General features: G+C 49.2%; 1 protein-coding gene across 1 annotated transcript; it reads left to right on the plus strand.

Moving 5' to 3' along the window:
- Positions 1-3,949: 3,949 nt before the first annotated feature.
- LAMP5 (lysosomal associated membrane protein family member 5) lies at positions 3,950-14,452 on the plus strand. The gene is made up of 6 exons (XM_075088224.1): positions 3,950-4,173; positions 4,450-4,622; positions 4,843-4,974; positions 5,059-5,164; positions 6,546-6,734; positions 13,218-14,452. Exons 1-6 carry the CDS (start codon positions 4,134-4,136, stop codon positions 13,394-13,396), a joined length of 819 nt encoding a protein of 272 aa, XP_074944325.1. The 5' UTR covers positions 3,950-4,133; the 3' UTR covers positions 13,397-14,452.
- The last annotated feature ends 1,200 nt before the right edge of the window (positions 14,453-15,652 follow it).

Genomic DNA, 15,652 nt, shown 5'->3' on the forward strand with positions numbered 1-15,652 from the left:
TTTCTTTTAAGTGATAGAAGAATTGTGCAGCATTGGTCCTCACAGCACTGCAGAACTACCCAAGTAGAGTGTAGCAGCACTACCTTGAGAAAGCAACTGAGACAGAGGTCAGTGAAGTCTTTAGGTGTTTAAGGCAGGGTTTAAACAAACTTGGGATGCCTATTCAGAATTCCCATTCTGATGCCACTTAACCTGCAGAGACACCTCTAGCTCCTTATGGTCTGTAATGTTATAAAGACAAGTTGTACGTGCCTGCACTACTGGGAGCAGCTCTCCCTGCTCTCTGAGCTTAGCTGGTGCAATTCCCGAGTGCTGGAGCGAGGGAGCTGGCAGCAGCAGCAGTCTCGGAGTGTGCTGGATAGGAGCTGGCATCTCAAGAAAGGCAATGAATATTTTTTTATTTTTTAATTAAAAATGCGTTCTAAAACAGAGCTGGTGGGGACGGTGCTGCGGGGTGGGATTTTATACTCTTGCCTCCCATAGTGGTTTCTAGCCAGCAGGGAGAAGAAAATGACAGACCAGATGTAGAGGGAATCAGATGGTGAAGCATTGAACGTTACTAGTTTTCTCAGGCTCACTTACAGCCTGACTAGAAACCACTGCCCTACCTGTTCAAGAAATAACTGGAAATGGAGGAGTTGGGTTCAGCTCATGTCTCTCTCTCAGGAAAATCAAACCTGCCTGTCTTAATCCCCTGGAGAATAACCTGTGCATCAGGGAATAGGCTGGTTTTGGAAGGCTAGAAAATACTCTGCACAGCCTCCTTTTGAGTCTGTGCTCGCTGCTCAGCCAGGAGCAAGACATTTATCAAGTCAGAGAGAAAATATGCTTCTGTGAAACCATGGAGCTGGGTAGCCTCAGCTTCCAGGCTTAGCTCCCAGAACTGTTACATATTTCATCCAGTGACAATTTAGCATAAAAAGCAGTCAGTAATTTGAAATTAAGTGATTAATTTTGTCAGCTAAGTATTTTGAAATACTGTTTAAGTAGTATTTGATTCAAAAATTATTTGAAGTTTGGCCGCTAATGTAATGAGGTGAGAAATTCCATTGAGATGAAATAGGCTAATCAATTTGAACATTGATACTGAGTTAAAGCAGTTTAAAATGTCATTCTCCACTGGGGTGATGGATTCCACTTCAGTGAAATTTCATCGAGGAAGTGGCAGATTCTCCCTCTCTGAATCTCTTTAATATAAATTCAGCAGTGCTGTGATGGTGAGGGTCATGACACCCTGGCCTCACAGGCAGCCCTCATTCACTTCCACTAATCTGGGGGTTGGTCATTAACTTGACTGTTTCCAAATGGGTGTCTGTTTAACCCCAGCCCCACTCGAGTGCAGTCAAACTGCATTGCCAGAGACCCAAAATACCCTTCAGGAGATTATTTCCTTGCAGAGTCTGCATGCTGTTGCCCACGGGCTGCCTGTGAAACTGGCTGCCAGAGGCAGGCACATCCCAGAGCTGCTCAGGCAGAAAACCCTGCTCCCAGGGATGCGCCAGCGTGGTCCAAGCACCGCAGCCTCCCTGCTGCATGCTCCTTGCAAGGAGGCTGGTAAGAGTTCTTGCTGTCTGGTAGCTAGGGGGGTAGCAAGGGGGATTCAGCCTTCAGAGATACACAGGCAGTCCCCATAGCTGGGGGTAAGGGCAGGTTGCAGGTGATCCAATCTGGGACAACAAATCCATCCTGGTCACAGAACTTCAGGTCAGCTCATGCTGAACTGGCTTCCTCAGGTGAGACCGTTCTGTCAAGGTTTTGGGGCTTTCTTGGTGTTAGGAGATCTTAGGCCTTTCACTTTTTTGCCATGGAGAACAGGGTGAACACAGCTCTGCAGGCTGGGAGTGAGGATTGTCACTTAAACTGAGGGCTTTTTTGTTGCACTGTGCAGCTGGTGGGTGCTGGGAGAGCATGGTTCTATGCTGCGGGGCACAGGTAGCTGTGGGTCAGGCTTGCCCCATCTCTAGAACAGCTGCTCTCTCCCAGCTGCTCCCTGTGGTACCCTCCTACACAGGCTGGATGCTGGAGCAGCTGCTCAGGACCACAGATGTCTTTGGAAGCTTAGAAACCTCAAAAATTTGGAAATTAAATAAGGGGCTAGAGGACGAAATACAGACTAGTTAAATACTGAGGTCATCAGTGAAACATCTGAGGAAGCCAGGCATTCATATCACACAAATACAGTCTGTTGCAGTGAAAGAGTCCCTATAGAAGAATTTTTTTTCTTTTATATAGTCCCCTGAAACTATTATCTGTAGATTAATCCTGTATCACTACTGACACAGGTCTGGCTCTATTTTGGGGGCAGGAATGACTCTCTATCATGAAACAGGAGAGAGAGGAAATGGCCAGAATATAATATTTAATACGTACAGCAAGCAGAAAAGGAATGTGAACAGAATAGTTACAAAAATCAGTATGTTCCTTCAGTATCTGCTTTTATTTTTAAAGAGCTATTTCCTAGCAAGAAAGCCCCCCTTCTGCAGGTGCGCTCTGGCAGAGGAAGGGCAGCTTCCCAGGGTCAGCTGCCCACGATCAAAACTCACCTTACAATACCTTGCTTTGCAAAACCCTGACTGTTTCCAGAGTCCTCTTCCTGAACTAGAAATGCGAATTGCTAGTGAATCCGTGTAACGCCACATAGCTGTTGTCCTTTTGGCTTTTTATGAAAAAAAAAATATATATATATATGAAGGACCGTAAAACTCCCGATCAGAGGAGGAAAAAAATATTTTAGCATTGCATCGCCCAGCACGAGGGAAGGGCACAGCTCCCTCTGTCCCGTCTCCTGCTGGAAGCGTCTCCAGGGGAAACCAGCTGCTCCCCGGGCGCTCCGGGCTGGGAAGACGCCTGCTCCTCCCCGGTATCCCCCCCCTGTGACCGGCCACCCCCCCGGCTTTGAAAGGGGGAAAACACAGGCGTACTTTTAGAGGGAATAAAGGGTATTGCCCAGCTCGGGGCTCCGGCAGCGCTGGTCCCCCCGGGACGAGCAGGGGCGGGGCGGGGCTGCGCTGCGGTGCCCTGCCCTGCCCTGCCCGCTCCCCCCCAGCCGCCTGCAGGGCTGGGCTGGGCTGCGCGTTGCTTTTATTCCCCCCGCCTTGCCGCGTGGCGGTGCAAGCGCGGCCGTACCTCTGCGCGCGGCGGGGACAGACCACTCCCGCTCCCGACGGCGTGGACGCGATCCCCCCTCCAACATGGCTCCCCATCGGCACGGCCTGCGTGGCTTTAGTGCACCTTCTCGGTGCTGTCAGGACGGCTCCCGTCGCGACGCGATATGTTTTATGTCACGGCACGTTTCATGGCATGTCGCGACATCGTAAGAACTCCGGTGCGTTGACGACCGTTTATAGAAAAGTACCGGCTTTGCTTCTGACCTTGACACGCAAAAGTATTCGCGCGTTTCTTTCTAAATTAAAACCCGAAGCGGCCGTTCGCCTTCACCGACACCACTGACGCCCCGCGAGCAGCCGGCGGACTAGATACCGACCCCTCCGCCGTCCCCCGCCGCTGCTCGTTTTGCAGTTCCCTTCCCTCCCGGGCCAGCACCGAGCGAGAAGAACGGGCCGCGGGACCCCGGGGGCCGCGGGACCCCGGGGGCCGCGGGACCCCGGGGGCCGCGGGACCCCGGGGGCCGCGGGACCCCGGGGGCCGCGGGACCCGGCTGTGTGCTCCGGGCTCGCTGCAGGCGGCGGCACGTCGGGGCGACCCGGCCCCGGGGTGCTCCGGCTCCCTCCTCCGATATCCCCCCTATCCGCCGCAATGCCGGAGAGCCCCTCCGCGGAGGTCGGCGGGGCCCCCCACGCCGGAGGAGTGGGGGGGAAACCCCCCCGCCCTGCCTCCGCGTACGCCCCGTCCCCTCGGCGTGGGCTCCGCCGGCATCTCCCCTCCTCCTTCTTCTCCCCCCTCCTCCCATACACCCACGCAACTCTTCCCCGTCCCTCCTCCCGCCGCTCCCTGCGGAGCGGGAGTGCTTTTGCAGCCTGTGCGGCTCCTGAGAAAGGTGGTGATTCAGGTCTTTTTTCCTCCTTTTTTTTTTTTTAATAAATATTTTTGCTTTTTTCCTTTCTTCCTTTCCTCCGGAGCGGACCTTTGCAGAGGAGCAGCAGCCGCAGACGCACCGGGGCCGAACAGGGAGGATGGCCGGGGGGCGCCTCCCGGGGCTTTTCTTCCTCTTGCGTGAGTCCCGCGGTGGGGAGTCGCGACACGGAGCCCTGTCGCGATGAGGCAGCCGCTGGCACTGAGATAAGACTCGGCGCTACTAGAGCACCAGTCCTGCTTCGCCGCCCCATCTCCACTGCTCGCTCTATCGCGGCGGGGACGCCCGGTCGCGACAGGGGAGCGAGCTTACTCCAGCGGGCTGGGGTGTTCGTGGGGGGCTGTTAAGGTAGCCGGGGGAGGCTTAGGGCGACAGGCCCTGGGCGCTGCCGCCGCTGAGCGCCTCTCTGCCCGCAGACGCCGCGGCTCGCCTGGCTGCCGAGCAAGAAGTTGAAAATCTCTCCGGGCTCTCCCCTAACCCCGAAAAGGACATTTTCGTGGTGCGGGAAAACCGGACGACGTGTCTGATGGCGGAATTCGCCGCCAAGTTCATCGTCCCCTACGACGTGTGGGCCAGCAACTACGTGGATGTGAGTGGGGTCCGGGGGACGGCCGGGACTCGGGTTGGCAGAGCTGCAGTCGCGGAGCCGCTGCACGTTGTCACGGCAGGGCCAGTGCTGGGGTGGGGGGGGGGAAGCCCGCCGGTACTTTTGGGAAGTCCTTTATCCCCTCCGAGGATATTCAGCCGCGCCTGTGGGCGTACGGGGGGACCCCAGGGCCTCCCCCCTGAGCCCCGCTCCCCGTTTCCAGCTGATCACGGAGCAAGCTGATATCCCGCTGTCGCGAGGTGCTGAGATGAAGGGCAAGTGCGGCACCAACGAGTCGGAGCTGGAGGTCTCCTGGCTGGAGCAAGCGTACAGCCTCAAACTGTTCTTCTTGAAGGTACGGGGCTCCCCTGCCCACCCGGGAGCTGGGGGTGCACGGTGGTATTGCTGGGGTCCTCACCAGCCCTCTCTGTCTCGGCAGGAGGGGCACAACACGTCCCGGGGGCAGGAGGCTTTCTGGAGCCTCAGCCGGATCCAGTTCACCTATGACACCTCCGAGCGCACATACTTCAAGGACGCTGTCAGCCGTAAGCGCTCTGGGGGGATAGGGTCCCCAGATGGGACCCCAGATCCCTGGGGTCTGGGGAGTGTGGAGCTGGGAGAGGGGGAGACAGACACCCCATGGGCTAGGCACCTAAATGCAGTTTAATGGGGAAAAAAGAAACACCAAACTTGCCCTACAAAGCTGGGACCAGGTGCCGGTTTAAAACCAGCATATTAATATTTTTTCCCCTTTTTATTTTCATTTCTTGTTTTTAATCACCGCAGTTGCCATGGGAGGGAGAGCCCAACCTCCGCCTGTTTGCTGTACTGCCCTGGGCTCTCCTGGCGGGACCCAGGGGCCCGAGGGGGTGGGCAGTGGGGTGGGGGTCCACCTGGTTTGGAAAAATCTGTCTCCATCCTGTGGGAGATATTTTTTAAGGTTAATTATCTCCTTGGTTCTGTTGATGATTGAATAAGTAGGAAAGGAGCAGTTTCCCAAGGTATGGTGAGATTGACATCAATATCCATACCCCTGTGTGCCTCCGCACCCAACAGCCTCCTCTTGCTGTGTTTCCTTTCTTTTAGCTTTAATTTTGAGGGTTTTTTTAATCTTGTTTCTGCTCAGAAGTGAGTTGTCTTGCATTGAAAATTGAAATACTGTAATTTGTAAGTCATTCTTCCGCAAGATTTTCAAACTCCAGGGAATGGTGCGTTAAGAGTTTGTGGCATAAGACACCCTGGCTGCGGAGCTGTTTTTCCTACTGGTGTTACTACTGTCTGTCCCCAAAACACATTGGTGGCTGTGCCTCATCACCCTTTGCAAATGTGAAACACTGATTGCCTTTCTGTGCTGCTGGAGGGGAACAAAGGGCTGCAGAAGAGCGGGAGGTGGAAGGCATTCCTTGTTCCACCTTGCTGAGCCGCATTCAGCCTTCATTTATAGAACAAGCTCGTTGTCATGGGAAAATATTTTCTCATAATCTATACTTGCATTAAATGGTCATGTTGTATTTTCAGGAAAGGTGTTATGCCCTGTTTTGCTATGTCATGAGGTCCCCAAATTGCATTGCTCCTTCTCACCTGAATTCAGAGCCCAAGTGCAGCTGCAAGAATTGCTGTTTCCCGAATGTAGGGAGTAGGAGCACTGTCCGAGGCTGAAACCTGCATATACTTAAATGGAAACCATTCCTCTGACTTTATGGACAGGCAACCCCAGTGCAGAAACTGCCCTAGCTATGTGGTGGTGTCATATGAAAGCATGGTCCCACCCCAGGAGAAAATGCTGCTTTAAGAGCAGCAGAGCGTGCGGCCACAGCATTGCACACCACCTGCATACCCTTGTGTTCAGTTCATTAGCTTTGCTGATAGTCCCATCGGTCCCCCAGAGATGGGACCTGATCTCTGCTCTTTCTGCCCCTTGGCCAGCTGGGAAGCACACAGCCAGCTCACACCGGCTCTCTGCCCTGGTCACCCCAGCTGGGAAGTCCTATGAGTGCCAGGCGCAGCAGACCATCTCTCTCATCTCCAGCGACCACCAGAAGTCTGTGCAGCTCTTGCTGTCAGAAGTGCGCATCCAGCCCTTTGACATCACTGCGGATTTTACCTTCAGTGAAGGTAAGGTGCAGGGCAAAGGCATGTCCTTCATCCCTGAGATGCTCACGCTGCCAAGGCCTTTGGGGGTGTCACAATGTACTGAAGGAATTTGGATCCCACCTTTACCAGAGCACCTTCCCCTCCTTAGAGCGGGTTGTTAGTGCTCCCTTCAGACCCTCCAATCCATTCCCTGCCTCTGTGGTCCCCCAAAAGCATTTACAAATTCATCCCAGCCGCTATTTGGTCAAAACACAGGCTATCATTGCATGTACGTTGGCTTCTGTAAGGACTCATCTAGCTAGATGGCCAGCAAGCCCCAGAACTGCCTGGTCCTTGGGGAGCACTGCAAGTCATTAGTGTCTCCTCTGCAGCATGGAAGGTGCTTCAGTACAGTTCCAGTGGGTTTTTAGGGCCACAGCACACTGAGGGAAGCTTGGGGCTGCGGTGTGAGGAAATACTTGCAACGCATGTTTCTGGCCTCAGATTGATTAATGCTCGTTACCAGGGTGAAGGAGGCCTAATGGGGATTTCAGTGAGGCACCTCACATGCCAAACACAGGACACTGTTCCTCATCTTGGGTTTGTTTAACATTAATTGTGGATAAAAGAAAATGTGAGTTAACGCATGCTGTTGGTATCAAAGGGTTGTACTGAAGTCAGAAGTAATACTGCCATGGGGCAGAATTCCTGCAGATTTTGCCTTTTCTTATCCTGAGGAACCCGTGGTGCTCCTCCTTCCTGACTTCCCCATGCCTTTTCCATCAGGTTGAGTGAGGGAGTGTAAACATGATCACCTGAATTAGGGCTTTGAGATAAGTCCCCTTTTTATAGTGCCATCTCAGCAAATTAGTTAACTCCGTTATTGTAACAAGATGCAAATAAAATTTGTAATAGCCAAATCTTTTAATAACGAGCTTAGAAAGTGGTGTTGTTATTCTCAAGCCTAGCATTAAAAATATGGGGCTCTATTATTTTGCTCATGGGGAAATATTTTAGAACACAGTAAAAAACCAGCACTGACTACAGAGCCAAGCACTTACGCTCGTGACTCACACTCCTCTAACTGATGTAGTAAATACATGCTATTATGTACACTGGCTCTGGCAGAGCTCTGCATGGATGAATTACTCACGGCAAGGCCAGTGTAGTATGGAGTAGGTTTCATCCGTGGGCAGAAATAAATCTTCTTTCCTATCGAAGTAGTACCACATTTTGCATAGGCTACAGGGAGAAAAGGTATAATTTCATAGTTTCCTATCGTTTTTGTTGGCACATTATTTTCATCCTCTCCCTCCTCCTGTGGATTCAGGCTTCCTACACTCAGGGTTTGGCTGGGCAGACCTTGGAGGCTAAGAAGAACATATCTAAAATACGCAAGTCTGGGTTCAGTTTTAGCGGTTGTGCCTCTGTGATACCAAACTTGCAAAGTTCGAGAGCTCACAGTTGAAACAACCGAACTCAGCACTCATTGCCAAAGGGGACCACCTGCCTTTTTCATTATATGCTCTTTTGTTACGAGTCATAAATTTGGGGGGTTTTTTACTTTGTTGTAGTTTCTTCTTTTTTAAATCCAGGACAGGAGGAGACACCAGTTGGTTTAGCAATCGTTAAACACGGGTGAGGAATTCCTCCTTCTGAGGAATGCACCGTTTCTTTCTGTGTCAAGCTTTCTGGTTTTTGGTGTTGCTTTTGTTATTCAATGACACTTCTTTTTATTTAATTCCAGTGGAAGTTAGATAGCAAAGAGTACCTGGAGAGGATGGTCAGAAATGCCCGAGAGGTCATTTATCAGGGAAGCTTCGCACAGGGCTCTGCCGCTTCTCCCAGCAGCACATCCCCACCAGCCCTGCGGACCAGCATGTCCTTGGCACATGCACGGCAAAACATGATCCTTTGTGGGGTCTGGGAATCACTGCCAATCTCAAATTACAGTAATTAGCCTTCTCCTTTTTGGTTCATTAACTTCCCATTAGGTAAAATTCCTATTAATTATGAACAAGCTACAGAACATTTTAAAATATTTTAGAATAGAGAAAGAGACCTGCTAAAGCAGAAGGATCGCTTGAGACACAGGAGGGTCAGGGCGCTTTTACCACAGAGAAATGGGGGGAAAGGTTTTGTCATTAGTCCTGACACTGTCCTCTGTAGCCTGGATTGAAAAACTTGTAGGGGGTGATTGGATTGCTTTTATTTTTTTGAATGCTTAAACTCATGTGCTAGAATATCCTTCTTTTTTTTTAAGACCTTGCTTTTAACCCTCACAAATACATACATATACAGTTATAAATATACATAAATAGGTGTATTTACCTCTTTCAATACAGAAGCAGCAGAACATTTTCTTCATTCAGAGCTTGGGAAATTTTTTTTTTTAATAGGGAAATTGTGTGTACATTTTTCAACTTAAAAGATCAGAAAGAAAAGAACTGGATCAAGAGGGTGCAAGGAGAAGATTTAAATTGGCAAAAGAACACCACAGAAGTTGTCAGCTCTTTTGCTTTTAATCCAAATAACGTAAAATACTACTACAAAGGGGTACAAAGGCTGAGAATTAGGGACCAGGATCCTGGGAGGTCTCATCTCCCTCTGAGCCACCCCAAACAAGGGCCATATTTTTCTCAAGGGTCCTTGGCACCAAGTAGCTCCTCTTTGCAAGGTATGCAGCCACATTTAAAACAGCGCCCAGTCTTTGTTGTTGTTGTTTTTTAAATTCCTTTTCAAGCTAATCACTTATAAACGCCTATCTCCAAATCTCAAAAATCCATCCTATCTTGCCAGACACAACTGGGCTGTTTTCCCATCCCTTCGGACAGCCCCTGCACTGATCCTCAGGCTTGTGGCTGTGGCTGCAGAAACTGCTGATTTTTTTTTGCCGTGCTGCTATTTGTTCCGCAGAAGGATGCTGAAACAAGGAAATGGGCCTGTTGGCTGGTTTCGTAGCCTAGTACTGAAACTGGACGAGCACTCACCATAGAAACCGTGGTGGTATGTGAGGCTGGGTGCTGCATGGTGTCGGAAAAAGCACAGCACAAAAGAACAATGAGGAACGTACCTAAATGCCTCCTTTGTATCCACTCGCAGTCTTTGTTTGACAGGGCCAGAACTGGGGCTGTGGGGTGGCACCTCTCTGGCAGAGGGCTGACCCCTTTGGGTTCGGGATGCAGCAAAACTCCTAGCATCACCTGAACATTTCATGTAGTTAAAATTTGCCAGGGACTTTTTTGCTTTCCTGTACTGAGGGTAAACTCCAGCAATTTGGGCAAATGCTGAGATTCCTGTGACCTGAAACAAAATACTCAGGAAAATTTGGTGGGAAGGGCTGCTTTCCTGCAGAAGGCATTGATTTAAAATACATAGTGGTTCCTAGTGCGATGGCGTGTCATTTGTCGTGCATCAACCAGCCTACCTGCCCGCACTGTGCTTAATGGGGCTGAGTGAGTTTGTGTCTGCCGTGGGCTTTATGCAAACCCTTCTCCCCTCCAGCTCTCCCTTTGCATTTTCCTTTGCTGATAGACCAGGAATGATACCTGTTACCTGCCTCCCCGTGGTGTTGTGGGCCTCAGTGCCTATGCAATGCTTCGAAATCTTGGGGTGAAAAATGTAGTTGAAGTATGCTGTTACAAATGTGAAAATATTTTTGTTGTAGAATGATGTGTTTTAACACTGTATGAATGTTAAAATACAAAAGTTACCCTCCTAGCAGTCAGCATGTGGAGAGCCTTAGATCCTCTGCAAATGTGTTCATGCTTTGCACTTGTCTGCGGCTCTGCTGCGTCCCCCACAGACCCATTCCCATTCCTCCTATGCTCTTCGAAGAGCACAGACTTTGGCGATCTGCTCCAAAAGGAGAAAATGGATGTGTCTGGCGAGGAGAAGGTGTTGGTAAGGCAGGAGGTGGCTGCTCTCCAAGGCTGCCTTTACTGCCAGGGCAGAGCGCTTTCTGCCTGGGGAAGTGCACCAGGGTACAGCAGTGCGGTTTGTGGGGATGCTGCTGGAGACTGCCAGCTTTGCTTTGATTACTTTTTTCTTTTTCCCTGTGGGCTTTTTTTTTTTTTTCTTTTAATCCTGTTTTAAAAGTGTCAGGATAAAGAACTGCCTTCCTTGGCTGCTTGCAAGAATTGACACCTTTTTGAGTTGAGACTCAGACACTTACATACAGCTGTGGCTTTCTGTGGACACCAGAGTTTTGGCCCCTGGCACATTTTGTGCTCTGCAGCCAGTTTGCTTTGGCAAAAGCTGGGGATTCAAATATTGCAAGCGGGTGTGTTAGAGTTGGGTTAGTTGGGTTAGTCCTCTGCATCGCAGCACTGGTGCTTTTAGCTTTGCCATCTTCACTGGCTGCAGACCCCCACGTCACCCCATTCTGCAAACGCAGCATCGTTCTTGAAAGGCTCATGGGCAAACCTGCTGTGTTTGAGCACAGGTGAATGCCTGTGCTGGGATTACAGCAGGCTTGTTTCAATTTTCTGTAGCATAGTTTAAACCACTTTCAAAGCAAAAATTAGTGCTCACAGGAGGAGATTGCAGTGTCTGGTGTGAAACACTGCTAATTGGCACATCAACACACCCTGGCCCGTCGGGCTGTCTGCAGCTGCATGCCGAGTATGCAGGAGCTCCTCCAGCACGGATCCTTGCTGTAGGAGGGGTGCTGCTTTGTACCAGCATATGAGCAGGCGGGTACGGGGGTCAGGGCACTCCTGGCCTCACGGCACCGCCCATGTGTGGCTTTTCCCGCAGTCAGGTCTGGGGATGCCAACCTGCCACTGCGTCTCTACCTTGGTGCTGTGAGTCTGGTCAGGCCTTAGCATCCTGAACCGGGAAGAATTTCGTAAAGCTCTAGAAGTCCAATTTTGGGAGCTAAATAATAATCAGGGCTTTTTTTGCCTTTCTCCTTAATACAAACAAACAAAACCCCTGCATTGCAGCAATTGCTGAATCGCCTGTACCACAGTCCTGGTGATTAATCACTCCTCTGGTGAAACAGTGAGCAACTGGAACCGAGAAGGACTTTTTTTTTGTTAGTCTGCATTTCACTTCTGCTTTTTTTGTTTCACTTCATTTACAGCTCAGAACGTTTCCTGACGGCATTGCCGCAAGCCTGGCACTGGGAGGATGGCTCTGTGCTGGCAGGTGATGGAGCTCCTAGAGGTACCGGCACCACTGGAGATACATCCCTGCTGTCACCTGCTGCCTGGGCCTGGGGGGTCTCTGGGTTTTTCCTGCTCTTTGCCACATGCTGTTAGATTTGCAGAGCATTTGCCATTCGTGGATATTGCAGATCTCTGTATCTTGCAATCAGCTGCCTGGGGAACGCAACTGGACAGTCTTTAGCGATAGAAAGAATTAGTGGTGTCCTTTGTATCTGCTCACCTGACATGCAGCCTTTTTTTCTTTTTTTTAAAGGAATTGCTGTTTTTATTATTCTCAGCACAATTCTTGTACGGTGAAAATGATTATCCAGGGACCAGAGCACTGTCCCTCCTGTACCTATAACCTTTTTCTTTTTTTCCCCCCGGAGTCAATGTTTTTCTTCTTTTTGGTCTGGCAGCCCCATCTCAGCAGCATTGGCTCTGCCTGGCCATCATCATGGATAAGCAGGAGTCCCGCTGGGAAAAAAGTAAACCATGATCCTGTCATTCAGGCCCGCAGGAGGCTCTGGAAGCGTAAGGGAGCTGAATTGGGATTACCAGTGTAACACGTTTCCTAACCTTGGTGGCTGTGCCTTTGCAAACAAAATAGAAATGTGTTTTCCCATTGTGTAGTTATTATTTTCTAGTGGTTTATTAGACTATGACAGAGGCTCGTAGGCAAGAGAGAAAAACACTGGGGAGACTTGTGTTGCTTCTGCTCATCCTTTGTCATATTTGACAAAAAATGTTGGGTGCCAGGATGCTGTTTGACCACAGACACACGTGCTCTGCCAGTGCCGGTAAACTCCCCATGGGGAGCTGACAGAGAGCAGGGAGAGATGCTGTTAGATCTCTGTCAGCTTGCAGATACAGGGGAAAAATCTTTTTAACGATGAGCAGGGTAAGTCTGACGCAGGATTAAAACTTCTGATGTTGAGGTCTCATGATATCGTATTTATAGACTGTATAACTAAATAAATGAAGCAGATGCTCAGCCACAGTCAGGAAACGTGTGCTCTCACTGTCCTGTTCCCAGCAAGGCCATTGCTGTGCTGGTGTGGCAGAGGCCTGAACAGGAGCTTATGGGCACAAAAATGTTTTCTCCCACTGCACTGGCTGGTTTGATAGATGTTACCTCTCCCTCCAAACGCTGTGTTTTGACTGTGATTTCACTTTCCTCCAAAGCAATTGATTTTCCCCCTGGGACTCTGATGACAGTTGCTGTCCCTCCTTCCTGCTGCAGCTATTTTTGCTGTGCAGGGACCCCCGGTGCAGAGCTGTGACTCCAGGGAGGTCAGCCTGCCTCTGCAGCAAGAGTTCAGCTCTGCAGTGCCTCATTCATGTCTCTCCTTCCTTTTCTTTCTTTTCCCTGCAGAGCACAAGTGCCCGGTGGACCAGAGGGAGCAGTTAGAAGAAACCCTGCCTCTGATTTTGGGCCTGATACTGGGGTTGGTTATTGTGATAACCCTCTGCGTTTACCATATCCACCACAAGCTGACAGCCAACCAAGTGCAAATTCCTCGGGACAGATCTCAGTACAAACACATGGGATAGGGGACAGGATCGAGCAGCCCGAATGTTTATCAGGTAGAAAAAGCAAAAGCACTTTTTTCTAAGGTTGGGGAAAGGATATGGAGGGGGTGAGAGATGGTATTCACAACACCTAATAGTGTGTATTTCATGGAGGCACACACATTAAGGTTAGCCTTTAATATAGTCAGGGCAGAGACGTAGCTGCCTCTGTAAGAAGACTCAGAGCATCTGATTTTAGGAGTCTGTCTGTGGCAATAGGTGATATGAATACCTTAAGCAGCTGGGCCGATCATCTGGACACAGAAATGCTTCACATGTCAAAGTTTAACACTTTTGGTTTTGTGGGTTTTTAAATTTTTTTTTCTTTTTTTTATTCTTCCTTTCCCCCACCCCAGGGACTCTTACCTCCCTGGTGTGCCACTCTTGGCAGTGTTCAGCCCTCTCCATTCACATCTGTGCAGGGAACAGGGCTGGGGGACAGAGCCATTTCACAGACTTTACTAAGGTCCTCTAATGAAGGGACTCCAACCAAATTCCTGAAGTTTGCACTCATGTTTAGGAAAGCATGAAGGCAACACAAGTGTGTTTTGAATAAACAAAATATATATATACATGTGCCAGAACCTCATGCTGGCATAAACTGGAGTAACTCCAGCACAGCAGATTGCAGCCAGCTGAGGAGCTGACCCCATGCTTGAGGCTGAGTGAAGAAAGTTTGTTTTTGCTTCTTGAGCCACATCTGAACTAAACTTAAAAAAAAATAGAAAAAGAGTATTGATACACAAATCCTAAAGTGCCATGCTACTGCAAGTCAACTGAGAAATGCTTCTGGCTGGACATCCTGCACGTATTGTGATTGTCGTTGAGATGTTACATTGCTACCTGCAACTGGTATTTTCACAACGAAAAAAAAAGAAAACAGCAATGTTAAAGTTACTATGCAGATTATTCAGGTATAATCTAATGTAACAGAAAAGAATATAAGGAAACCCTTGAAATCTATCCTTAAATGTAGACCATTTTTAAAATTAATTAAAACATGTACCTATATAATACATGATTTGCCTTGTTATTTTGAAATTATGTAATGCTTCTTACTAACTCCATGATATCTAATGGAATTGGTGCAAAAATACGTAGTCTGAATGGATGTGAAATGTAGGTAGGATTTGTTCTAACAGTATTATGGTGCAGATGGTTTAGTGAAGACATGGTGGCGGCTTAGTATTCTGTGATTTGTCAGCTATCTCTAATATTCTTCTAAGCTCCCAGCTGTTTCTTTCTTATGCGTTTTGTGGGCAGTGGTGCGTTTCACTCTGGTCCTGTCCAGTTCCCACTGAAAGCTTTGACTTCCCTTGGCTCCGGTGTTACTGCAGCAAGAGTTAGTCCAAACCTCGTGTTAGTTTAGGGTATGGAAAATACTTTGCTCTTCTTGAACTGGTTTCACCCAAACAGGGACTCATACAAACTGTCCCCCTTCAGTTTAAGACAGGGTAACAGCCCAAGAAAAACAGTGATTTCAGTGTTGAGAAGTGGAAGAGGAGAAACTTAACTGCTTTTTCATGCTGCAGCCTCTTCCAAAATTTATGAGTTTCTTTTGTCGAAGGTGAAAACAAAGGTGGGTGCAGCAAGAGCCTTCCTTTAGTCGTGTCTTACTCCTGGTCTCATTTTGATGTTATGCTCATCTTTTTGTTTTCTCATTTGGATGTAAGAAGCAAAATTATGGCGCTAATGATGCTTGTGGCTTTGCCCTTTTCTTTTAAAACTCCTGTGAAAGTGTCCTGGGCGGGCTTTAGGCTGACCAAGTGCCACTGCCTACAGTGAGCTGATTATTATTTTAAAAAAAAAAAAGAGAAAAGGTTCTTTTAGAGAGAGCCAGAAAAAGCTCCAGGTAGCAGGAGGATGAAGAAAAGGATTACAGGCTCATCCTTAATTGAGAGGGGCCATAGTTATCAGCTTTGTCCTGCCTCGCTCTTGTCTGCCCTCCAGCCAAAAGGGCTCTCCCAGCCAGCTCCCATCAGCCTGGAGCATCTGCTCCTGTATTTGACATCCAAAAAAATAAAACAGAAAAGGAAGCAAACAGCTGAACTACAGCTGCCAAAGGAGTCCCTCCATTGTCATTTGGCTTCTTCATAGCGTGTTTCGGCAAGGTAGCTCTGCAGCTACCTGCAGCGAGCTGCTGGTATGGCGTGGTTGTGTGGGTGTGCGGCAGTGGGGCCTGATATGGTGGCAGGATGGGGATGGAAATCGCAGTATATGGGAGATGTCCTGGTCAGT

This window comes from Phalacrocorax aristotelis, chromosome 3 (genome assembly GCF_949628215.1).
Source record: "Phalacrocorax aristotelis chromosome 3, bGulAri2.1, whole genome shotgun sequence".
In the NCBI taxonomy this organism is placed as follows: Eukaryota; Metazoa; Chordata; class Aves; order Suliformes; family Phalacrocoracidae; genus Phalacrocorax; species Phalacrocorax aristotelis.